General features: G+C 37.2%; 1 protein-coding gene across 1 annotated transcript; it reads left to right on the top strand.

The window, feature by feature from the left end:
* The first annotated feature begins 3 nt into the window (after positions 1–3).
* Positions 4–26,510, top strand: LOC131102185 (immunoglobulin superfamily DCC subclass member 3). Its single transcript, XM_058047688.2, has 14 exons — positions 4–52; positions 8,258–8,563; positions 10,445–10,589; positions 11,681–11,811; positions 12,874–13,011; positions 13,096–13,254; positions 19,578–19,743; positions 21,039–21,289; positions 21,363–21,527; positions 22,440–22,628; positions 22,852–22,965; positions 24,451–24,577; positions 24,652–24,745; positions 26,412–26,510. The coding sequence occupies exons 1-14, from the start codon at positions 4–6 to the stop codon at positions 26,490–26,492; spliced, it is 2,115 nt and encodes a 704-aa protein (XP_057903671.2). The 3' UTR covers positions 26,493–26,510.
* Positions 26,511–27,878: the final 1,368 nt, after the last annotated feature.

Raw genomic sequence — 27,878 nt, 5'->3', positions numbered from 1 at the left:
AAAATGAAAGCAAGAATATTTCTCAGCAGCCTTCAAGCTTTGCTCTGTTTGGGTAAGTCCACTTTCTTCAGAACTTAGGATGGGAAATGTGACTTTCACTCAAATATGGAAGCTATTTTAGCTCCTGGATGGACATGCATGTTTCTTACTGAAGTTCCTCTTCCGTTCTTCGCCTGTATTATAATTATTAAACGCTTATTAAACGCATGATCATCACTAAACACGTACGGAGCCACCTCTTCCTGGGGTGTCCTGCACCCTATTAGGGTCATAAGTTAGTTAGACTATTTATTGTACATCCCATGTTTACACCTGCATAATTTAACATGCCTGAAAAGGAGAAGGAAGAAGCAGAGCTCATTTCATCCTTAAACTTCTCTCTCTTACTTCTTTATGTTTTTGTTAGAAATTACTGATAGTTGTTCACTTCCTGTGTTTGACAAGGACCAAGTTACCAATTTCTTATAAAATAAATTAATTGTTAGTATATAAATAATATAATAATTGTATTAAATTGTTTATTAATATTATTATATGTAACATTAATATATTACTAGTGTAATATACATTATATAACTAAAATAGGTAATGATTAAAATATGTATTAAATTGTATATTATTATTATATTTAACATTAATTATATTAGAAGTGTAATATATATTACATAACTAAAATAGATAATGATTAAAATATGTATTAAATTGGATATCATTATTATATTTAACATTAATTATATTACTAGGGTAATATATATTATATAACTAAAATAGGTAATGATTAAAATATATATTAAATTGGATATTATTATTATATTTAACATTAATTATATTACTAGTGTAATATATATTATATAACTAAAATAGGTAATGATTAAAATATGTATTAAATTGTATATTATTATTATATTTAACATTAATTATATTAGAAGTGTAATATATATTACATAACTAAAATAGATAATGATTAAAATATGTATTAAATTGGATATCATTATTATATTTAACATTAATTATATTACTAGGGTAATATATATTATATAACTAAAATAGGTAATGATTAAAACATGTATAAAATTGTATATTATTGTTATATTTAACATTAATTATATTACTAGTGTAATATATATTATATAACTAAAATAGGTAATGATTAAAATATATATTAAATTGGATATTATTATTATATTTAACATTAATTATATTACTAGCGTAATATATATTATATAACTAAAATAGGTCATGATTAAAATATGTATTTAAATTTTTTATTATATAATGTTTTAGATGAAAGGAACTGTATGAATACCATAATATATATACATATAAAAATATAAATGTAATAATGGAGGGGGGGTGCAGACGGTGAGGGGTTCAAGTCAGTGACCTATGACCTGTGCAATAGGGGGTAGGGTCGTGCGTTGTCCTGGCTGGCGGTGCAGCCTGTGAGGGTGCGTGGGGATGTGGTGGTGGGGGGGGGGGGTGTCACCCCTGGACACAATAGGCTGCCCCCTTTTCTTCAGCGTTCAGTGACATGACCCTCGCACCCTCATCTCCATAAGACTCCAGCCTCCAGCCTGTGCTCAGATTGAGACTTTATTAAGGAGGGTCCGGGGGTAATCGACCCCCTCCCACGCACCCTGCTATCAGTGTCCACCCCCTGGTTTAATCCACGGCTAGGGTGGCCGGTGTCGATGTAACCCTAAATCCTGACATCTGTATCTGCAAAGAGCCAGGGTTTCAACCAAAGCAGACGTCCATTTTAATAATTATTTGGGCCCAAAAATGATATATGCTGTATGTATTGTTTATTACTTATTTATAAATGGAATATTTTCATAGTTACCAGTCCGGGGTGAACCCCGCCTCTTGCCCGAAGACAGCTGGGATAGGCTCCAGCACCCCCGCGACCCTAGTGAGGAAAAGCGGTAGAAAATGAGTGAATATTTTCATAGTTTCGACATTCTAAATACAGCTTTTAGTACGATTAGAGCCCTCCAGACATGAAATAACACCCCTATAGTTACAGTTACATTCCTATTACCCAATATAGTAGGCATAATAAAGGAAAATAAGACAAGTCATGCTTGTGTGTGTTGTTATAACTGTGTTCTGGTGCGAGTGGAGCTGAGTGGGAGGTGCGGACAGGAAGTGATATCATAGTTTCATGGTTGAGTTTTAGCTTGGTGTAGCGTAAGGCCACAGCAGTAGTTGGGTTATTAGGGATTATTTTGCTTGGTGTTAATGTGTTCCAGTGATCTGATCAGGTCTGGTGCTTGTGTGTTGTGTGTGAAGTTCAGGGGCAGGACTAGGGGGTGGCGGGTGGGAGGGGGTACTTGTGACTGGACACATTCTCCCTCCCCCATTGTGCACATCCATCCTCCCTGCTCCTGACTCTCTCATGACCCCTGAGGGGCTCGGGGTTACAGACACGGGGTCCTCGTGAGGCGGTTGCTGGGTTGCTGGACACCCCCTTCCCTTGAAAAAAAAAATCTCATTATTAGTCCTTCCCCGATATTGAACAGGCTTCAATCTCCGACGGAACATATGATGTGTTTTCTGCAACATAAATTTCCTTTGATCTGAGAATTCTTAGTCCAGGAATTGTTTCCAGACCCGACTATGATAAGTGAATTTCTGCAAAGTACGAGTCCTTATTTATAAATGGAATATTTTTGTAGCATAGAAAACCTGTTTACCGCCTTCTAAATACACTTTTTAACATTAGAGCCCTGTAACATGAACTAACACCCCTATAGTAACATTCACACTCCTATTACCCAATATTGTAGATATAATACATACATAAAATCATACAAAATGTATACATTTTCACACAAAACCGACTGTATGATCTTCTAAATATGCTTGTTATGATTATTAGAGCCCTCTAGACACAAAATAACACCCCTATAGTCACATTTACACTCCTATTACCCAACATAGTAGACATAATAAGGGAAAATAAGACATAACATAACATTGTTGTTGTTGTTCTTTTTACTTCCTGTTCTGTACATTACTTCCTGCGTCTTTGAATGCATCTTCTGAATGCCATTTTTACCTTGAAAATGGCTAATTTAGAGATTTAAAAAATTTTAAGATTCATTTTTTAAAAACTAAATCATAGGTTGTATTCAAACACAAACAGCACGTTTGTGAAAAACCGTCTTAGAGTGAAGGCCGGAAATTTGAAACAGGAAGTGGCGAGAGATTACTGTATAAGCAGGTTTTCTGCATCTTTGCGTACATATCATACCATAATAAATCAGAAATATTGTTGTTTAATATGTTGGAGTGACTAATATGTCAATTAAATGACAAAATACACTAATATAGGCTTTGTGCTGTCCTCACAACACATCTGTGTGGCGCTAGAACCCATGAAGAAAACTCCGCACACAAGGCTAGCTTTTCTTGCTTTATGAAGCTTTCTTGTAAAAATAAGTAGTAAATGAAACATACAGGAAGAATAAAATAAAATTCCAGTACTGTTGCAGGCTAAACACACATCAGCTAACAGTTAAGCTAACAGCTAACACCAACTGCAAATTCAAGCTAGCACTAGCATGAAGCTAGCGAACTTGACAAAACAAGTACAACTTTTGAAATAAAAAATGCATCTATGTAAGTGCTTTATACACCAATATACTTACAAAGACGACAATTTCCCAAGAAACAAGCGTTTAGAGCAACTTTCAGCGTCTTTATGAGGTTTTTTCGTTTCGTTTCTGCCGTGAGATTAGCCTGCTTTTCACCGAGAGAAAACGACAAAGCTTGTCTATTTGCAAGAGCACTCACTCTCTAGTGGCCCAAAACGATACTTTCTAGAGAAGATGTCTCACTCTGTACACTTTTTAACCTTAGCGTTTTTTTTAACAATGTTTATTAGAACTTTTAGCTATTTTTTACTTTGATTTTAACTAACTTATGAAATGTATGAATTATTAAAGACATGACAGGCTTGTTTAGTCCAAAGATTGTAACTCTTTTAATATTAGAAACAAACAAAACAAAACTGTGATGCAGCTTCTTGTTTTTTGTTTTTAATTTTTATTTTTTATATAAATGGGTTGGTTTAAATAATGTAGTGCCCTCCACATCCTTTCATTCTACGGTATGTGGCCCTTGGTGGAGAAAAGTTTATACATCCCTGATTTATGCCAAAAAATCTGTAAAATCTGTTTAAATACTTCAATTTTTTGGGTAATATTAGAGCATGATATACCAATAAACCGTGATATAGTGGAGCTGCAAAGTACAAAGTGGAAGTGGGTGAGAGATGACTGTACTTTTTCAGCTCATCAGGACTGGCTGTCTATTGTCCATATTCCCAAAATTCCCAGTTTTTGCTGACGTGCCATGAAATGAGCATCTGCCCCCACTTCTAATGAGAGATGTCCCATTCAGCAGATGCAGCAGGCAGGGGTGATTGTTTGAGGGGGGGGGGTGGAATCGAGCGGTCAGCTGTGCCTGAATGAGCCGATATGGCCTGGGACACCCCCCGCCCCCACTCCACCCTGGTAATGAAATTGGGGGCTCCCAAGGGGTGACGTACGTTGCATTTTGTGACTCTCCCATGTGTTCCATCATTAAGCACTTTCAAGGATAAAAATGGCTAAATAAAGTAAAATACAAATATAAAGATCCACACGATGCTGGTCACTAAGTGTCACTAGACACACAAGCACCAGACTTGATTGCCACAACCACATTTACAGCAACATACTTATTTGTGTTTTAAATGTCTTATTATGTCTACAATATTCGGTAATAGGAGTGTGAATGTTACTATAGGGGTGTTACTTCATGTTACAGGGCTCTAATAATGTTAAAAAGTGTATTTAGAAGGCGGTAAACAGGTTTTCTATGCTACAAAAATATTACATTTATAAATAAGGACTCGTACTTTGCAGAAATTCACTTATCATAGTCGGGTCTGGAAACAATTCCTGGACTAAGAATTCTCAGATAAAAGGGAATTTGTGTTGCAGAAAATTAGGAATTTTGGGAAAAAGTTGTGTGGTGTAAAAGTTCAGAATGAGCTGCAGACTTTAATGTTGGAATAAAATGTGGAAATTCCATTCATTTTCATTGGGAATGTTGTTGTGAAACATGAAGTATTGTGGAATATTTGGCTTGCGGTACATTGTATACATAAAATTTTACATAAAAAGTGTACCAAAAAACTCAGCAAAAATAGAAAATTCAGCAGTAATTTTCCAAGAATTTACAAAAATTAACAAAAATAAACAATAAATATTACGAGGAAAAATAACCTAATTTTAGTGCTATAAAAATGAAATATTAAAGGACAAATATTAAGTCCTAACATTATGAGAGAAAAACAAAATAAATTTGCAAATAAAGCAAATAAAATTGTACATTTTGGAAAATGAAGTTGGGAAGTATGCCATACTGTTATGAGAATAAAGTCAAAATATTATGGGAATAAAGTCATATTTACGAGAGGAAAACCTACTAGAAAGAAGTTGAATTAGTTGTGAAAAAACATACATTTTACAAGAATAAAGTTAGAATATTAACAGAAAAAAAAATTGTGTTTAACAAGAAAAAAAGTCGCAATTTTATGAGAATAATATTATGAGGAAAAAATTACATAATTTTTGTGATTTAAAATTGAAATTGTCGAAATATTATGAAAAAAAAACAGCAAATACAGTCATCCATTTTGAAATTTAGGTTGGGATAAATACTAAACATAAACATTCATATGTCCATAGGTATGAATATGAGTGTGAATGGTTGTTTGTCTATATGTGCCCTGTGATTGGCTGGCCACCGCCCAAAAACAGCTGGGATAGGCTCCAGCATACCTGCGACCCTAATACGGCATAGAAAATTGATATTTCTTGGTGGATTTAGGTCTGAGCTCTAGCCGGGTCGCCACAAATTATAACGTATTTTTCTCCAACGAGTTTCTTTACTGCTCGATGGAACGACACCCGGCGCCCCGAAACCAATCCAAAGTCAAGTCGAACCGTGGGTCGCTTTGTCTCGAATGTGGGAACCGATGGCTGACGACAATGGACGCATTTGGCCGGACAGACGCACGACTCCATCGTGACATTGATCGGCCATTGTTGGGGTTCAAGTGCAGCTGCGAAGGCGACGGCGGGCCGTGGCGTTTTGCATATGAGGTCATTACCACATCAAGACGTATACAAAAAATGGAGAAGACGAGGAGGGGGGCGTCGCCAAGGTCACAGCGAAGAGGTGACCAGGGTGCGATGGAGGAGATCTGGTGGCATGGGAAAGTCACCTCCGGGATGGATCTGAAAGGATGGGGAGGGGTGGAGGGGATGCATAAGAAAGGGCAGATGGTGCCCTTGGGTGCTTGATGGCTGACGGAGTTTTACAGAGGTGACCGGGGGCCGGGGGCTAGGGGGGGGCTGGGTGCAAATAAGCATAGTCACAACATCATTGTCGCAGTTTCTATTCAGGCACTCATAAACTTGACCCCGGCACCCCCCCTGCTAGTGTTCTCCCGCTCGCCCTCCGGTATTGTTGTTGCCCTCCCCGCATGGGCGGCTCACTGGCATTCTGTCGCTATTGTTGCTAGTTTTCCTAAAAGTGATAAATGCGGCAAAACCAACTCATCAGTCAAAAGGAAAAGTGGCCAGTGAAGTTTTTGGGGTCCGTTCTGAAGGAGGTCCGACTGTTTTATGAAGCATAAAACACTTTTTGTTGTTGTGTCCCAGCATAAATCTTTTTCCACGTTAAGAAGTTTGGATGACAGCTTTTCTTATTGACCGTGGTATCATTCCCAGGAATGCTGCATAATGTCTCTTTGGGAGACGGGGATAAAAAGTATCTGCCTTACTTTTTCATGTTGCATGATGGATTCGAATGTAAAACAATTCCATTTATTTGCAAAGTGTACATAAAGTGCATGTTTTGACAATGTCATAAATATGAATTTTCACCAGTTTTTATGGTGTCAATTTGCACCTTTGTACTATAAACAGTACATACAGAAAATGCTGCATTCTCAGAGCACTTAATCAATAATAATAATAATAATAATAATAATAATAATAATAATAATAATAATAATAATATATAATAATAATAATAATAATAATAATAATAATAATAATAATAATAATAATAATAATAATAATAATAATAATAATAATAATTATTATTATTATTATTATTATTATTATTATATCATTATATAATATATTATTATTATATTTTATTATTTTGTTTTAATATATTATTTTATTTAATATACTATTTTCTAATAATGATAATTTCTAATAATAATAATATTATTGTTATTATTATATTTTATTATGTTGTTTTAATATATTATTGTTATTTAATATATTATTAAACAAATATACACAATATATTAATATTACACAAAATATTAAACAATATTTTTTATAATAATAACAATAATAATAATAATATTAGTAGTTTTTTGTAATATATTATTTTATTGAATATATTATTAAATAATATTATTTGTTCTAATAATAATAATATTATCGTTATTATCATATTTTATTATTTTGTTTTAATATATTATTTTATTTAATATATTATTAAACAAGATTACACAATATATTAATATTACACAAAATACTAAACAATATTTCTAATAATAACAATAACAATAACATTATTATTATCATTATTATATTAATAATATAATATATTATATAATAATAATAATATTAGTAGTTTTTTAAATATATTATTTTATTGAATATATTATTAAATAATATTATTTGTTCTAATAATAATAATATTATTGTTATTATCATATTTTATTATTTAGTTTTAATGTATTATTTTATTTAATATATTATTAAACAAGATTACACAATATATTAATATTACACAAAATAGTAAACAATAAGAATTAATTCTCATACTTTTCATAACTGCATTCAAGACTAGCATAATGACCAGAGAGCTACGTTGTGAGGCCTCCGCGCTAACCACTCAACCGCCGTGCAGCCCCTTTCCCGATCATGTAACAGATATTAAAAAATGCAACACGTGTTCATTCCACCACAGGAGATATCGGCTGTCGGTATCGGCTCATATCGGCTCATATCGGTATCGGAAATCAACATTTATCCTCTGTTAGACTTCATCGGGTTAGCCTACATAAGCGACAAGGGCGAATTGTACGCCCGTCAATCAAATGACACCAAAGAAGTCACAACTGTCATAACCCGAGCAGAAAAGAGTTTTAACTTCCTGTCTTTCTCCCTCCCAGGCGTGTGTTTGGCCTCAGAGCTGTCCTTCCTGCGGGAGCCTCGAGATGTGATTGCAGTGAGGGACCGCCCGCTCATGCTGGACTGCACGGTGCAGGGCGAGGAACCCGTCCAGATCACGTGGCGTAAAAACGGGGTGCCTTTAACCCCCAGTCCACGGGTTCAAGTGCTGGCCAACGGCACCCTGTTGATCCAAAGCTTCCAGAAACGCAAAGAGGGCAGCGACGCTGATATGGGAGAGTACGACTGCGCCGCCCAAAATCGCTACGGCTTGCTGGTCAGCCGCAAGGCCAAAGTCCTGCTAGCGTGTAAGTGTCACTGGAAATACCCGACCGATATTCCATCCTTTACCTAAGACGCCGAAAGCCAATAAATAGCAAACTTACAGTAGCAAAGGCCTCTTGTCTCCAAAATAAGTCGTCTGGGCATGTGAGTCTTCCCACTTTCTAAGCACACAACGGCATATTATATAGTATTTCTCATTATTCTAATAGAGGTTTGAACCTGGCAACATACTGTACGGCAGGGGCCTCAAACACGCGGCCCGCGGGCCAAATGTGGCCCGCAGGACACTAGTTTGAGGCCCCCCGCCTTGATATGAAAGTTTAATGAACCAAGATGCGATTTTTGTGAGTATTGTGAAAATTATGAGAAGCAAACAAAAAAATTTGGTAGCAGAAAATATTATGTTATTACAATTATGGAGAAAAAGTTAAATTTAGGAGAAGAAAGGTAAAATAGTTGGAAAATCTGAAAAAAAAGTTACAATAATAAAGTAAAACTATAGTGGTTCTAATATTGCTCCCTGACTATATTACTGTTAACAACAATTCATAAATGATCACTGTTTCGTGGTTAACGACGGGCAATAATTCAGTGTGGAAGTGGTACATTTTTGCCTGCTTATTTTTGTCCCTCAGTTCCCTACCCATTTTTACATTTAGGATAAATAAATTGGAAGCTAACTCGTTAGCTCGGTATACAGAATTGCTATGTTTAAAGCGCCTCAAACGTCTCAAACACGCGGTCCGCGGGCCAAGTGTGGCCCGCAGGACACTAGTTTGAGGCCCCCGGCCTTGATATCAAAGTTTAATGTTAGATCGTCCCGCGCAAGTTTGATATGGATGCTGTATGGTATCATGTACCCGGAAAAAATGATTACGTTTGATTAATGTTCATGTTAAAGGTTAAATAACTGTTAATAGTTATCCTCCCTATCCGTGTGGAAGTGGTAAGTTTTGGGCTTTTTTTAAGTTTAAAGGAAATAACTTGGAGGCTACCGTTTAGGTGGCTAGCTCTCTAGTTTGCGAGTTAGCATGTGTCTCAAGACCCTGCAGTTGCGCAATATGTTGTAAATAAAAAAAGTATAAATGTGATTATAGTCGTGTTTTGTCATGTCTACAGGGCTCTAATAATGCTTTGTTCATTTTAATCTGAAAAAAATCATTTGTCTACCCACCAACTATATGTGGTTTCTTAAGTTTTTATTATTTGCCGTTTTATTATTATTATAATATTTTTTTATTTATTACTGATTGATTGATTTTCTTTATTCTTGATTTGTTTATTTATTTTTCATCTTATTTTGTGCAGAAAAACAAAAAGTAAGATATTTGAGAACAGTGGAATGTTTTATCAGAACTTTTATTGTAGAATATTGGAACCAAAGCAAAGTTTTTTTAATTTTTTTTGTTTTTAATAAATGTGTTTTTTGGGTTTTTTTTTTTTTTTGGGAAAACCTGATGTGGCCCAGTCTCACCCAGACCCTAGCTCCAGTGGCCCCCAAGTAAATTGAGTTTGAGACCCCTGCGTTCCCAAATGAGCTTTTATTTTATTTAACTACACCACTTTGGGTCCTAGCAATAACTGCAAGGGTTTACATGAAATCTAACAGTCTTGTTTTAACTCAATTAAGGGAGTCTCCATGGTGATGCTTTCTAATTGGCTGCCTCTCGTATCCATTACAGCCATCGCGTTACTGGGAAGGAAGCCCTGTATGGGAGTGGGTGTCAGCAAAGTGGAAACATTATACAGTCATCCCTCGTTTTATGGTTAATTGCTTCCACACCCGACTGTGACGAGTGAATTTCTGCTACAATATTTATATTTGAACCAAAACCGGGAACATTTTTCATTTTTCAACTTACATAAAAGCAGAGGTTTGATTGTTTCTATGTTTGCTTCTCTAGCTCTTCCCAAGTTTCACACCCACCCAATGTCCATGACGGTGGATGAGGGAGGGGTCGCACGATTCCAGTGTCAGATCAATGGGATACCTGAAGCCAACATCACCTGGGAGAGAGACAGAGTTCCACTGAGCACCAATGATAACAGGTAGTTACACTCAGGACTACCACACAGTGCATCATAATTCATTCAGATTATTAAGGATGTAATGGTAATGGTAATTGCTAATGGTAATGGTAATGGTAATTGGTAATGGTTTAATTTCATTTGAACATGCATCAGATTACAATTGAATGCATCCCATAATCAGTTCCCAGTTCCACATGTCCAAAAGGAGTAGGAAGAAGCAAAGCTTATTAAATCCTACCCCTCCATCTGGTACTTTTACAATCACTAACTGTGACATTTGTTCACTTCCTGCTTTCATAATATAGTTTAAGTTGTTTTTTTTTTGTTTTTTATTTTTTACATTTTATTTTTATTTTTAGTATTTTTATTTATTTTTATTTGTACCCCGGTTTCCTCCCGCATTCTAAAAACATGCTATGTTAATTGGTAATGGTAATGGTTTAATATCATTTTAACATGCATCAGATTACAATTGAATGCATCCCATAATCAGTTCACAGTTCCACATGTCCAAAAGGAGTAGGAAGAAGCAAAGCTTATTAAATCCTACCCCTCCATCTGGTACTTTTCCAATCAGTAACTGTTACATTTGTTCACTTCCTGCTTTCCTCATATAATTGAAGTTATTTTTTATTTATTTTTTTTAACTTTATTTTATTATATAAAATTATATTATTATATTAAATTATGTTAAATATATTATATAAAAAAAAATAAAAAATATATTTTTAATTAATTTGACTTATTTATTATTTTTTTTGTCACATACTTTATTTATTATTTTTAACATTGTCCTAGCATAAATGTAGTTCTTCCCTGAGATCATATTTCTCCTCTCTTGTAGAGAAGTATTGGATGACATTTTTAGCTAATTGCTTATTTTTAGCCTTATGCATTATTTTAGCTGTTTGAATATGAACTATATCAGCAAGTTAAAGTATTTGTGAGTTTAGAAATAAGGAGTTAGTATGTTCTCTGAATTATCCTTACTGACCTTTTTTGCAGTGAAGATTGCTTTTATCGTTATTACCCCATATTTCCACACAATAAGTATAAGTATTCTCATACACAAATACTGTAATACATTTTCCCGCCTCTCCACATTCCAGGTACACGCTCCTGCCCATGGGCATCCTTCAGGTGACGGGTGCGAGGCAGGAGGATGCTGGCGTGTTTCGCTGTGTCGCCAGCAACATTGCAAACACACGTTACAGTCACGAGGCCATGCTGAACATCAGCGGTACGTGGAACACTGTCCAAGGGTTCGGACTTAACTATTTAGTCAGGGGAAGAACATTCGAGAACGTGGGTCGGGAACCTTTCCGGCTACTAGACATGACAGTTAAATGTACACTTAAATGTATTTCCGGATAATATTTGTTTACATTGAATACAGCTAAGCTGCACGGTGGAAGAGTGGTTAGCGTGCAGTCCTTGCAGCTAGGAGACCCAAGTTCAATTCCACCCTCGGCCATCTCTGTGTGGCGTTTGCATGTTCTCCCACATTCCAAAAACATGCTCGGTTAATTGGCCACTCCAAATTGTCCATAGGTATGAATGTGAGTGTGAATGGTTGTTTGTCTATATGTGCCCTGTGATTGGCTGGCCACCAGTCCAGCTTGTACCCCGCCTTGATCAAGACTCGAGTTTCACTGATTGACAGCTTGAGGTAGACTCAGTTATCACTGACTCACCGGTGCTGGACAATGACTCGAATATGACTGACTCACTGGTGCAACAAGTTTATGGGCCCACAATGTGTGACGGGTATCTTGAGTACCCGATCAAGTACCCGATTCAGTGATTCAGATTCTCTTCCACACAGCCTGTTGGAGGAAGTAAACATTCATTCATTTTCTACCGCTTTTTCCTCACGAGGGTCGCGGGGGGTGCTGGAGCCTATCCCAGCTGTCTTCGGGCGAGAGGCGGGGTACACCCTGGACTGGTGGCCAGCCAATCACAGGGCACATATAGACAAACAACCATTCACACTCACATTCATACCTATGGACAATTTGGAGTGGCTAATTAACCTAGCATGTTTTTGGAATGTGGGAGGAAACCGGAGAAAACCCGGGGAGAACATGCAAACTCCACACAGAGATGGCCGAGGGTGGGAATTGAACCCTGGTCCTCCTAGCTGTGAGGTCTGTGCGCTAACCACTAGACCGCCGTGCCGCCCGGAAGTAAACATGGAAGAGTGAAAAAAAGAAATATCAATCTGACAGTTTTAGGCAGTTTTAAGTACTACAAGTACAAGTCCAGTAGTACTACTAATAATACTACACTTCTGCCATCGCAGGTGGAGCTCCCAGAACTTACAAGGAACCCGTCATCCTGTCAGGACCCCAGAATCTAACATTAACCGTCCATCAGACGGCCATCTTGGAGTGCATCGCCACAGGAAACCCAAGGCCGATTGTTTCCTGGAGCAGACTAGGTACCACCAGGAAGTGAACGCATAACAGGAAGTCATTGTACACTCATCTTTTACTAAACCTCTGTTTGTTTTTCTTCTCATCAGACGGACGCTCCATCGGAGTGGAAGGCATCCAGGTTCTTGGAACGGGGAACCTGATGATCTCAGATGTTTCTCTGCAGCACTCTGGTGTGTACGTGTGCGCTGCCAACCGACCCGGAACCAGGATGAGGCGTACGGCGCTTGGAAGGCTGGTGGTGCAAGGTCGGTGCACGTAACGCTATACTGCAAAACGATGTTACATTTGCTAGCCTTTTTAATTAATTAATCAATTAATTAATTAATTACAATCACCTATGCAATATTATACTATATTAGCGCATATTATATTAGCGCACAGGCGCCACAGCTAGGAGACCCGAGTGATAAATTGATAAAAAATGGCGATTTAGTTTTTTTTTTAAATGTCCGCTTTTGACCTACAACTACATTTTTTTTGGAAACCGAATTTGATCCCGAAGTAGAGACTGTAAAGTCCAAAGTTTCTCAAAAAAGAGGTTACTTCAAAATGCCGCTCAATCATAAGTAGCTTTAGCATTTTAGCGTTATGAGGTCGGGAAATGTGTCATAATAAAGTCATATTTACGAGAGGAAAACCTACTTGAAAAAAGTTGAATTAGTTGGGAAGAAACATACATTTTACAAGAATAAAGTTAGAATATTATCAGAAAAAAATTGTGTTTAACAAGAAAAAAGTTACAATTTTATGAGAATAATATTATAAGAAAAAATTACATAGTTTTAGTATATATTTAGTATATATATTATTAATATTATGATAATTATTATATTTTATTATATATAATATATATTATTATTTTAATATATAATATATATTATTATTTTATTATATATAATATATATTATTATTTTAATATATAATATATATTATTATTTTAATATATAATATATATTATTATTTTATTATATATAATTATACTATTATAATATTATGAGAAAAACACAGCAAATACAGTCATCCATTTTGAAAATTAGGTGGGAAAAGGCTATTAGCAACCCCACTTCCGGTATGCACACTCTATAATGCTACATATCCTAAATATATAATATATAATGCTACATAATGCTCATAATACTCCTGCTATAATGCTACACAGACAAGTGATTTTGCTATCCTATCCTAGCTGTCTTTGGGCGAGAGGCGGGGTCCACCCTGGACTGGTGGCCAGCCAATCACAGGCCACATATAGACAAACAACCATTCACACTCACATTCATACCTATGGATGAATTTGGCGTGGCTAATTAACCTAGCATGTTTTTGGAATGTGGGAGGAAACCGGAATACCCGGAGAAAACCCTCACATGCACGGGGAGAACATGCAAACTCCACACAAAGATGGCCGAGGGTGGAATTGAACCTGGTCTCCTAGCTGCAAAATTCGTATATTAGTATTAGTATTTTAGTGTCAGTATAAATTAGTATTAGTATTGTTTATACACCTTTTGAGTATTAAGTTGCAGTGTGATGAATCGAGTGCTCGACCACCGTGCAGCCTGAATGAAAAACTGCAACGCTGAAAACAAAGCTGCTTCGAAAACAAAACATAAACTAGCAAGGAAGCATGAAAAATACAACAACAAAGACACAACTGTCATGCAGAACAACACAATGTACATGTGTATGTTGTGCATGTGTGTGTGTGTGTGTGTGTACCTGACCGAGCGCACTTGCAGTAGCAGTGAGGGAAGGGAAGAAGAGAGATCAATAGTAAAGCATCACCCTTTCTTCTCACCTTTGCCCCTGACTTAGTGGGGGGGGGGGGGGGGGGTTGCTAGTAGTGGAGACCCATGACACACACACATACACACACACACAGAAACACACAATTACATATTTCTTGTCCCAACTTCACAAAATTACAAAAATCTTAATAAAACAAACTAAAAAAATGTGCACAATTCTCACAATACGCTCCTCTGATGGGGTGCTCGTGTCCGCCCAATGGGGGCGGACCATCCTGACGTGTCCTCATCCATCACCCCGCAGATGTCCATCGCCTCAGCCCGCTCATATTTCTCATTAGCTGCGTTGTAATTGGCTGTCCTGAGGCCAGCTCATTAGCGGCCGGTGGCTGTTAGAGGGCAGGACAAGGGGGACTCCACACCAGATATTCATATTCATTCATATCAGTGCCTCTCTTAAATAGAAATTAAAAACTGTGTGATGATGATGACTGTAATAGAACACCATAAAGATATTTTTAATGGTTGAATGTGGCCTGTTATTACTCAAAATCTGCATATTTAAGCACATTTTGTGTATTTCTTTTGCATCAATGTGTTGATATAGTTCATCTTCAAAGAGCTAAAATAAAGCATAAAACAACCAATTAGCTAAAAATTAAATTTAAAATTAAAATATATCACTATATATATATATATATTTATATATATCACTATATTGACACTTACTATGGTACCCATTATGTCATTGGATGCTCATATCACCTCCTACTTCGGTATGTGACAAAAATAAAAATAAAAATAAAAATAAAAATAAAAATAAAAATAAAAATAAAAATAAAAATAAAAATAAAAATAAAAATAAAAATAAAAATAAAAATAAAAATAAAAATAAAAATAAAAATAAATTTTTTTTTAAATTATATTATGGAAAACAGGAAGTGAACAAATGTAACAGTTACTGATTGTAAAAGTACCAGATGGAGGGGTAGAACACGTGCTACCGTTGATAAAATGCACCCCCGAATCCCCGATGTCACTTCCTGTTCTGCTGTCACGATCACCAAAACACATTTACAGCAACACACATGAAAATCAGTTTTATTTCTGTACTATATATCTTATTTTATCTACTATACAAGTTAATATGAGTGTAAAGGCGACTATAGGGGTGTTACTTATTGTGTAGGGGCTCTAATAATGTTAAAAAATGTATTTAGAAGGTCATAAACTGTTTTTTTTTAATGCTCTAACTAAAAGAATATTTGGATTTCTAAATAAGAAAGCCTACTTTGAGGAAAGTCACTTATGGGGGTTTGGGTATTGAACCAACTAATATATATATCATGTATAAAATAAGCATTTATTGTTGTCATTTTTACATCCTTTGTTATTTTTATGGCATGAATCCATTTTTGGATAATACCACCCTGACGGGATCGATCAATACCCCCCCACCCCCGCCAATGTGATTGGCAGGACCTCTGGTGTAGAAAAGAGAGTTCATCTCTAATATATTCATGAATGTATTGATCCGCGTTGTCCCTTATTGGCTTATGGAGAACAAAGAGCTTTGGACGTCTCTTAACATGTCCGCCACAATGCTGCTTCCTGACTGTGGAAATTGAGTTAGGAAGTTCAGATGTCTTGAACCGCATTAAAGCTGGTTGAGTGGTCGGGAAAATGCACACGCAGACGTCAAAGTGGTTTCACTTGTCGGGCTGAAAGGCGACCCATCGGTGGTTAGGAGGAAATGCGGGAAGGAAACACCAAAACAGTGGTAAAAATCATAAAAACATATTCAGTTAAGTACAGTCATCCCTTGTTTACTCAGTGAACTGCTTGTTAGAGCCCTCTAGACATGAAATAACACCCCTATAGTCACCTTTATATGTATATATATATATTTTATGCATTTTAAGAAATAGATTAGCCTGCGACACATTCTAAATATATAATGAACGATCTTCTCAATACACTTTTTAACATTATTAGAGCCCTCTAGACATGAATTAACACCCCTATAGTCACCTTTATATATATATATATATTGAGTGCATTTTGAGAAATGGAAGTGATGTTGTCGATTCAGAGTTGCGTTTCAGCTGAAATACGGTCCATGTACGGTAGGAGTGTCCAAACTGTGGACCGGGGGCCATTTGAGGACCCCGGTTGTTTTTTTTATTAGCCTGCGACCCATTCTAAATATATAATGAACAACCTTCTCAATACACTTTTTAACATTATTAGAGCCCTCTAGACATGAAATAACACCCCTATAGTCACCTTTATATATATATATATATATATTTATATAGAGAGTGCATTTTGAGAATGGAAGTGATGTTGTCGATTCAGAGTTGTGTTTCAGCTGAAATACGGCCCATGTCCGGTAGGGGTGTCCAAACTGTGGACCGAGGGCCATTTGAGGGCCCAAGCTGTTTTTTTTAAATTGGCCTGCGACACATTCTAAATATATTATGAATGATAAACAACCAGAGCAAAATGGAAAAAAACAATCAAATAAAAATGTTAAGTGAAAGAAGTCATTTTTACAACAGTAAACTTGTAATATTATGAGGAAAAATAATGACATTTTTATTAGTATAGAGGTATTAGGTAAATATTACATAAAAAAGTCATAGTATGAGAAACAAACAGAACAAAATTAAATTGTAATTTTTGGCAAATTGGATTGAGGAAAAGAATTATAATATCATAGAAATAAAATCTAAATATTATTCTGAAAGAAAGAAAGAAAAAAGTTGAATATACATGTATGTAAAATAAAATAAAAACTATAAAACTGCAGGAAAAAAGAGAAGATGATATCAAAAATATGTAGGGATGTCCGATAATTATTGGTATCAAGAATTATCGGCTCTATATCAGTATAAAAATGTGACACTGGCTGATATTAGTATCAGATTTTTATGTCTTAAGTCTTATAGAAAATTAGGAGGAAATTGAAATATTTCTTTTCTTTCTATTTTCATATTTGGTGCATAATGTAAATTCTATGGACTTTTGTATAAAATACAATATTTTGGCTGTTTAGTATTTATTATGACTGCTAATCCAGACGTAGTCGGGTTGGTTTTGCTGGTGTGGGAAAGGCTGGAAAGACACAGCAGATGCTCCGTGAGTGGAGACGCAATGTTTCCAGCAGCTGGAGTCAAGTTCAGGGATGTTCTCACCTAAACTTCCACTCACTCGACCCATCTGCGTGCTAGCGTGTCCACCACGGCCACGGTCAGGAAGACAAAGGATGGAGACAAAAGCAAGGATAGCGAGATGGTCAATACAGGGCGAGAAAGGGAAGGGGCGTGACCGATGACCTGTGACCTGTCATCCTAACCCCGACAGGAGGACGTGGGGGGGGGGGGGTATGACTGTGAAAAGTGTGGAGCTGAGCAAAGGAGGTGTGATGTCATTGTTAATTATTATGGAGGGCTGGAAGATGGATAGGATCCCACAAAGGGGGGTGGAAGGGTGACCCCGGGGTCACCACATTAGAAGGAAGCACAAAAGATGGCCAATTTATAAAACTGTGTTTAGAAAAAAAAAAAAAAAAGAAAGCCCTTCCCTCACCCTTTACACCCCCCCTTTTTTTGGTTTTGTCCCCTTCATAAAAGATATGCAGATCTTTTATGATGCTAACACTTCACGTCCCCTAAACGATACCAACACCATCTTTGCACTCATACGCATCATCTGCACCATAAATACACCAAGTATATACACTACATCCCTCCCTCCTTTATCACTGTTAATAAGTGAATAAGTGAATAAAGTGAAGTGATAAGTGAATTTCCTCAAAGTCTTTATTAAAAAATGGAATAACCTGTTTACGACTTTCTAAATAAACTTATAAGAGCCATCTACACATTAAATAACACCCCTATGCCCATCTCTATACTCCTATTATCCAATATAGTAGATATAATAAAACATAAATAATACTCATAATCACGGTTGGGCATTTTTCAATTGAAGTGATTCTTTGTTTCAATTCTGGTTCCTAACAATTAGCATCATAAAAAGTTTGTATGGTTTCAATGAGGGAATTTCTTGGATGAAATTTTTCCATGTTTATGATATGACATTTTTACGAATGACTTATTGATTAGCATGAATTTCTCCCAGAGCTATTAATAACCAGTATATGAGTATCACACAAGTCTCTATATTGTATTACTTTGAAAAAGTTTATGAAAAATGAATTAATTGTTGATGTGTTGGAGGGTGTGAATCGAGAATAAGAATAAGTGTAACTTAACCATTTTAGTGGTTAAAACAAACTATCTTCAACGCAATAGTAATTTATTGACGGTCCCTAGTATGTGAGTGGGAACTAGCAACTAGCAACGTGAAATTAAATGGCGGAAGGTTTAACATCAACGTCATTTATTTGTTCTGCTCATCTGATTGGTTGGGAAAATCATCAGTACCTGGTGAATCCGGAAGTGTTTAGTCCTTTTATTTGCATGGTTTTATCCAAGCTAGCTGTCGAAAGCTATCCATGGTTAAACACGAACGCTTCCTGACGCTTCTTCTTTGTTGGTGCCATTTTTGGCGGGCGATGCGGGCTGGCCAATCACCGAACATCGAACCCGGAATTGATTGTTTACAGTCTATACAGCAGGCACGTGCAGGGGCGGGCTAAAGCGCCTGTATTTAGGATAATTACACTGCACTCAATTACAAATAAAAGTAGAAGATATGTTTTTGAATTAATAAATGGAAAAAATGTTGTTCATTTTCATACATGTAAAGAGAAATGAAAAGCGTTCAACTCAACCGTGTTGCTTCCTCCTCAGCCCCTCCGGAGTTCCTGCAGTGGCCGCAGTCTGTCTCCAAACCAGCAGGGGGCAGCGCCGTGTTCACTTGCGTGGCCCAGGGTGTCCCCGAGCCTCACCTTATATGGCTGAAGAACGGCAAGGTTTTAATGCCCGGACATAACATCAAATTGACCAACAACAACAGGTAGATGACACAAGTGGATGGTTTTTTCTATAATTTACTAATTTATTATTATTATTATTATGCTGCTTCTCAGCATTGACTACATTAATGTAGACTCATGACGGGAGTTAGCATGTTAGCATCTATGGTAGTATCAGTCATTGACATACATTGTATCATTAGCTAAACCAGGGAGGGCCACACAGTGAAAAATTATAGGATGTAACTTTACCATTTTGATATTTAGTAAAGTAACATATGTAGATATGCTAAGGACTTACAGTATACATATTTCAAGAAAAAAAACAGCAGGTCAGCTTTGTCATGTGTAGTATGTGAAACAGACTATTAGCAATATTAGCTTGCGGTTGTTGTTTTTTGCACTTGCCAAATATTACAAATTTCTACTTACATAATCGGTGTAAATTTTCCTCTTGAAATATTGGGATTTTATTCCTGTAATATTTTTATTTTACTATCATAATATTATAAATTTCCTCCAACATAATTTTCCCCCCAAAATACGTTTTTGTTTGCTTCTCATAATATTATGACTCAGTAAAATACCATAATGCATACATATGCCACTAAAATGACATTATTTTAGGTTTTATTCTCATCAAATGACAGCTCCTTCCCTCCAATTTCTGATTTATTTTATTAAAAAAAATGTACAACTATATGTACATTTTGTTCTCATAATTATGACTTTATTGCCATAATATTTAGACTTTGTTTTCATCATGTTAGAACTTTTTCCCCAACCTAATTTTCAAAAAATGATTACTCTAGTCTTTGTTTTTCATAATATTACAACTTTAAAAAAATGTGTTATTTTCTTAATATTTAAATATAATGGCCCTAAAGGGACATTATTTTTCCTCATAGTATTATGATTTTTTTTACTTTAATATTTTAGCTCTATGCTACTAAAATGACATTCTTTTTCTTCAAAAAATTTCAACTTTTTTTGTTTGTTTGTCATATGTTTTGGCTTTATCCTTTTTCTTTAATATTTCAGCTAAATGCTGGTAATATGATGTAATTTTTTCTCATAAAATTGCAACATTATTGTTCTTGTTACATTACACTTTTTTCTCTTAATATTTGGACTTTATTCTTGTAAAAATCCTGATGATTGTTTTCATTTTTGTTTTATTTTGTTTTTTTCTTGTTAAATAATATTTTTTAGAATGTGCTACAGGCTCATAAAAATGTGTCCTAGCTCGCTGAAGGCCCCCGGGCCACACTTTGGACATCGTCACTGAGTTAGAAAATGTGCATGTTGTGATCCGCTTTGTGTTTTATCCGCACAGTACTTTGGCTCTGACTCGTATCAGCACCGAAGACGAGGCCATCTACCAGTGCATCGCAGAGAACAGCGCGGGAACCAACCAGGCCAGCGCCCGTCTGGCTGTGGCGCAGGCCAAGGACCTGCCCGCTGCTCCCCAGGGACTCACGGCCAGCGTCCTGTCCACCAGCGCTCTCCAGATCTCATGGAGCCAACCCCCTGCAGAAGTCACAGACGGTATTATCGGCTACGTGCTGCACATCCGCAAGATAGGAGGTGAGCGGCAACACGAGAGGACGTTATACTTGAATCATCAGGTCATCTGATACATCCGTGTTTGTTTTTGTAGAGCCAGACACTTTGGAGCTGCAGGAAGCCATCAGCAAAGGGGCCTTCCAGCATGATGTCAACAACCTGGAGCCAGCCACCACCTACTCCCTTTACCTGAAGGCCTATTCACCCCTGGGAGCCAGTCAGCAGTCCCACACTGTGGTGGCCACGACACTAGGGGGCGGTAAGGAACATCCTTCACGGCTTCACAATAAATCATTGCTTTTTTCTACTTAAATACGGCTATTTGTGGGCCGCAACAATTTTTTTTATTATTATATTTATTATTATTATTATATTATATACCATTATATTATTTATTTTAAAATATAATTTAATGACAACAATTAACAACAAAAGGAAAAATCAGCAGTAATTTTACAATAATAAAGGCAAAATATTCCATGGAAAAAGTTGTAATATTATGAGGAAAAATAGAATTTTATTAACTTTATTAATATTATTAATTATAAAATTTATTATAAAATAATATTAATTTTATGAATCCTGAATAAAATATTACATAAATATATATATTTCATCATTAAAGAAAAAACAAAACAAAAAACTAAATTAATTTAATTAGAACATTTTTGAAAACATTATTAAGGGAATAAAGTCAAAATATTAGTCATACTTCCAAGAAAAAAAATTACTAGAAAAATTTGAAATATTTGCAGAAATAGCAAAAACCCAGCTGTTAATAAAATCCAAATATTAACAGAAAAAGGTTGTAAAAACAAGAATAAAGCGGTCTAAAGTTGAAACAAACAAATAACAACAAAATAAAGTTGTAATTATGTTGGGGAAAAAGTAATAATAAGTATAATCAGACTTTTGCTGAGATGCAGTGTTTTCTTAAAATATATATAACTAGAAAATATCAAAGTCAAATATGTGGCTCTTCCTGGACAAAGTGTGGACACCCCCGCTGTATTATGTGTACTACATTGGGTCATAGGAGCATACATGTGACTATAGGGGTGTTATTTTATGTCTAGAGGTCTCTAATATGATAAAGTGTCTCACAAGTGTTTTCCCCATGTGTTTTCACACTGGTATGGTCTCACCTGGTGTGTTTTATCTCCCCACCCAGTTCCCACCCCTCCCACCTTTTTCACCAAGGTGGTGAACTCCAGCGCCGTCCAGGTGCTTTGGGAGCTCCCCAGCAAGCCGGGAAAGGCAGAAGGCTTCAGGCTGTCCTACCGCAGGGTCCCCAATGCTGACTTCCTGGGGCCCATCCAGCTGCCCTGTCACATCAATGCCCACACCATCGCTAACCTGGGTGAGTGTGCGGGCGATGCCACCTTAGCTTGAAGAGGCACCTAGCCGTACTTGCAAAGTAGGAAGCTAGGTTATACAGTAGCTTAAATGAATTATGTATTGATATCTAAAAACGTAACATTATACACTTCTATTTATATTTCTATTTTCTATTTTTTTTAATTTGATTGAACACCGCAACGCTTTAAAATTAACATTGTTTGGTGTGAATGCGTGTCTTTTAGAAGAGGGCGCGGTGTATGAAGTCAAGCTGGCGGCCTACAACGGCAACGGAGAGAGCGACTGCTCCAAGAGGCTGGTGTCCCTGGCAGATGAAGGCACCAGGGCCCAAAATACCGGTGAGTCGGACCACCATCTTCCTGAAGCTTCTCTGGGAGAGTACTCTATGAGGTACTATGGGAAGACAATAGGAGTACATTTATGCCTGGAGTCCCACAAAAGATCACGGTGCCAACACAAAAATGACACAACATATAACAGGCAAGTAAACACACATGGGGCAACTTCTAATACTAAGAGGAGTAATAAACAGCTTCCTTTTGCAAAAACAAGTGCCGCAAAGCATGCTGGGAAGGCGGAAGCGCTTCCTGTGACACTGTGCCAGGTCCTACAGAGCAAGAAAAGAATTTCTGCAAAGGATTCCTGATTTATAAATATAATATGTTTGTAGATAGAGCTTAGAAATCTTGTTTACAACCCTTTAAATATAGTTTTTAATATTATTAGAGCCCTCTAGACATGAAATAACAACCCTATGGTCACCTTTACACTCCTATTAGCCAATGTAGTAGACATAACGAGAGAAAATAAGATCATAATAAGATCATATAGACTCTCACATGTTAACATGAGCAGAGGTCCTTGTTTGTTTTTTTTACTTCCTGTTCTATACAGTACTTCCTGCAATGGCATTGCAGTTTATCTTTTATCTTACATTTATCTTTCTCTTCCTAAAATACAGTCAAAATGGGCATATTTTGCACATTGTTGCAAATGGTGATTAATCATGATTAACTCATGAAATATATTCATGAGTTAATCATGTTAATACATGTTAATACATGTCATTTATCTTTCTCTTCCTAAAATACAGTCAAAATGGGCATATTTCGCATTGTTGCAAGTGGTGATTAATCAGGATTAACTCATGAATATATATATATATATATATACGTACATGTCATTGATCTTTCTCTTCTAAATACAGTCAAAATGGGCATATTTGCACATTGTTGCAAATGGCGATTAATCATGATTAACCCATGAATTATATACATGTCATTTAGCTTTCACTTCCTAAAATACAGTCAAAATGGGCATATTTCGCACATCTTCGCAAGTAGCGATTAATCATGATTAACCCATGAATTATATACATGTCATTTAGCTTTCTCTTCCTAAAATACAGTCAAAATGGGCATATTTCGCACATCTTCGCAAGTAGCGATTAATCATGATTAACCCATGAATTATATACGTCATTTAGCTTTCTCTTCCTAAAATACAGTCAAAATGGGCATATTTCGCACATCTTCGCAAATAGCGATTAATCATGATTAACCCATGATTAACTCCTCACTAATGAGGAAAAAAGGTCACAATTTTCTGCCATTAAACTGGTAATATGAGATAAAATAATGTTGTTTGTTTGCCTGAAGTAAGCAGAATAAAACATCAGACCTGTTCCGTCATTTGACCACTTGATGGCACTGTTGGCTCACCTTCCCTCCTTCTCCCTCTGCAACCAAGCAGCTCTTCATGCTTCTTCATGCTCTTTATGCTTTGCTTGATTGATGACCAGCTTTCATTTTGGGTGTGTTCAGGCGAGAAGACGCCGTGTCAGTGCAGGGAAGGAGAAGCCTCTCTGGGCAGCATCGTCATCGGCATCCATATCGGTACCGCCTGCATCATCTTCTGCGTCATCTTCCTCATGTTCGGATATCGCCGCAGGTAAGTGTCAATCACTCCGCTCTGATTCTGTGTCGTGGTGTGATCCTTCAAGTGTCGGTTTTCCTCTTTTACAGTTTGTTTTGCAGTAAAGGGACTCAGGACAGCTGGTCTGTACCCAGGGACAACGCAGGACATGGAGGCGTCCACAAGGAGGCAGCAGCGCCTTCGGTAGGTCAACAAAGCCAGCAGGTTGATACCGTCGATACCGTGCTTTTTTTTTCACTGATATCGGCCCAATCTCGATCGGTGGCCGGCCGGTTGACAGAGCACCCCTACCAGTATTGCAGTCGAGGGCTTTGTAGGACTTCAGGAGGTTTGCCACCAGCTGCTTATAATGATCTGCCTTAGTTGTAGTTTACAAAAGTCAATTTCTGCTACCGTTCGTGGCATTTTACTACATGCATGAGAGAGATTTCCGCAAATTAAAAACCTTACTTTTCTTTGAGTGACCTAAACCAAGAAAGGTAACCTAAACCAAGAAAGTTGACCTAAACCAAGAAAGTTGACCTAAACCAAAAAGGTAACCTAAACCAAGAAAGGTGACCAAAACCAAGAAAAGTGACATAAACCAAAAAAAGTGACCTAAACCAAGAAAGGTGACCAAAATCAAGAAAAGTGCCCTAAACCAAGAAAGGTGACCAAAATCAAGAAAGGTGACCAAAACCAATAAATGTGACCTAAACCAATAAAAGTGACCTAAACCAAGATAAGTGACATAAACCAAGAAAGGTGACCAAAACCAAGAAAAGTAACCTAAACCAAGAAAAGTAACCTAAACCAAGAAAAGTGACCAAAACCAAGAAAAGTGACCAAAACCAAGAAAAGTGACCAAAACCAAGAAAAGTGACCAAAATCAAGAAAAGTGACCAAAACCAAGAAAAGTGACCAAAACCAAGAAAAGTGACCAAAACCAAGAAATGTGACCTATACCAAGAAAGGTGACCTATACCAAGAAAGGTGACCTAAGCCAAGAAAGGTGACCTAAACCAAGAAAGGTGACATAAACCAAGAAAGGTGACCAAAACCAATAAATGTGACATAAACCAATAAAAGTGACCTAAACCAAGATAAGTGACATAAACCAAGAAAGGTGACCAAAACCAAGAAAAGTAACCTAAACCAAGAAAAGTGACCAAAACCAAGAAAAGTGACCAAAACCAAGAAAAGTGACCAAAACCAAGAAAAGTGACCAAAACCAAGAAAAGTGATCAAAACCAAGAAAAGTGACCAAAACCAAGAAAAGTGACCAAAACCAAGAAATGTGACCTATACCAAGAAAGGTGACCTATACCAAGAAAGGTGACCTAAACCAAGAAAAGTGACATAAACCAAGAAAGGTGACCAAAACCAATAAAACTGACCTAAACCAAGAAAAGTGACATAAACCAAGAATGGTGACATAAACCAAGAATGGTGACATAAACCAAGAATGGTGACATAAACCAAGAAAGGTGACCTAAACCAAGAAAGGTGACCTAAACCAAGAAAGGTGACCTAAACCAATAAAAGTGACATAAACCAAGAAGGTGACCTAAACCAAGAAAGGTGACCTAAACCAAGAAGGTGACATAAACCAATAAAAGTGACATAAACCAAGAAGGTGACATAAACCAAGAAGGTGACCTAAACCAATAAAAGTGACATAAACCAAGAAGGTGACCTAAACCAAGAAGGTGACCTAAACCAAGAAAGGTGACCTAAACCAAGAAAAATGTTTTTTGTTCCGGAAGCATTTAGCTTGTAGTCCAATGTTATCCAAGTAGATACGACCATCCTTTACAAAGTAGGAAGTACAAAGCATTTTAACGTCTTTTTCTCGTCTTCTTCCTGTCAGCAGGCGGCGGTCTGTGCGGCCCAGTGCCAGATTGTCATTGAGGAACACGCGTCAAGTCTTCCTGGCACGGGCACCGGCTAGCACTGGTCAATATCCCCCACCCCTCCCTCCCAACACCCTTCAGCTTTACTTTGGTTCTTCACGGGACCTGGAGCAGGACCCGTGTACCATCCGCCCCCCCTCAAACCGCCTCCCCCGCTCCCTAAAACCAAAGCATATTTGCCTTTATTATGAAAAAGCCTTTAAAAAAAGCGTCGTCACCGCAGGCCCGTCAGGCTGTCCACGCGTGTGTACGCCACAAATACGGCGTGTCAGCACTCTGGCGGGGGTCTGTCCTATAACCAAAATGTTCCATATTCTCGGGGTCCCGCCCCCGCTGTGCTTGACACGCCCCTTTGAAGCCAAATATTTCACGCCTGACCAAGTCGTCTGCGGTGACGCCGCGCCTCACCTTGCCTTCGCTTCCTGCGCAACAATAAGGGAATGAACACAGTGGCCTTCGTGAAAGCGTCCTGGTGGACCAGCCATACGAGCCGCCGTCGTCTCCGAGCTGCACACCCCCAAAGAAACCTACCTCACGGTCTGAGTCAGACCCAACCCTTCCCCTTTCACTTTCACTTTCACTTCAAGCCTTTTTGACCACTGCTGCCCTGCCCGTGCCGTGTCCGCCCACTCGGGGGCAGAAAACGCCTCACCTTGCCCATCTAGAATTCATCCACATGATGCCTTCTACACCCCTTTTACCCCCAAACTTGGGTTGCCAGATGACTCCTAAGCATCACACCGTCCACACTCCAGACGCCCCCATGGCGGCAGCCTGGCATCTGATCAAGTTTTGAAAGGGTAAGAAGCTTGAAGGTACGGATGAGACTTTAATACCTGGCCGTGTCAGCCACCCCCCCCCAAAAAAACCAAGAAAACCAAGCTAAATGACACCCAAAGATGTTACATGTTTATGGTTTTCTTTCTTTTCGTCTTGCTTTTTTTGGCCTAAAAAGGGGGTCACACGAATTGCTTTAAGTCAAGTCAAACCAAAAACACCAAAAGATGACCTCGGCATTTCTTTCATATCCATTTGGATTTTCTTAGCCGTGCACCCCTGAGACTTTGGATACAAACTCAAAAAAAGAGGGACCAAATAAATGTCAGGCAGGGGTGTCCAAACTGCGGCCATTTTCAGTCCAAAGTCTCGTTTTTATTTGTATATGTTTTTTTTAATGAAATAATTATTAATGACAACAATTTTCTTTGTCACCTTTAACACAAAGCTAAGATGTTTTGGTCGGATAATTTAATACGGGGGTGTCCAAAGTGGGACCTGGGGGCCATTTACAGCCCATTGCTGCTTTTTTATTGGCCCGTGCCACAAGAAAAAAAAAGCAGCAAAAATTTAAAAAATAGGCATTAATTTTACAAGGACAAAGTTAAAGTATTATATAAAATATTAAGAGAAAATCACAATTTTAC

This window comes from Doryrhamphus excisus, linkage group LG7 (assembly GCF_037039965.1).
Source record: "Doryrhamphus excisus strain RoL-2023G ecotype Guam linkage group LG7, RoL_Dexc_Guam_v1.1, whole genome shotgun sequence".
In the NCBI taxonomy this organism is placed as follows: domain Eukaryota; kingdom Metazoa; phylum Chordata; class Actinopteri; order Syngnathiformes; family Syngnathidae; genus Doryrhamphus; species Doryrhamphus excisus.
The sequence above is the reverse complement of the archived record's forward strand: the minus strand, read 5'-3'. Positions and strand labels throughout refer to the sequence as shown.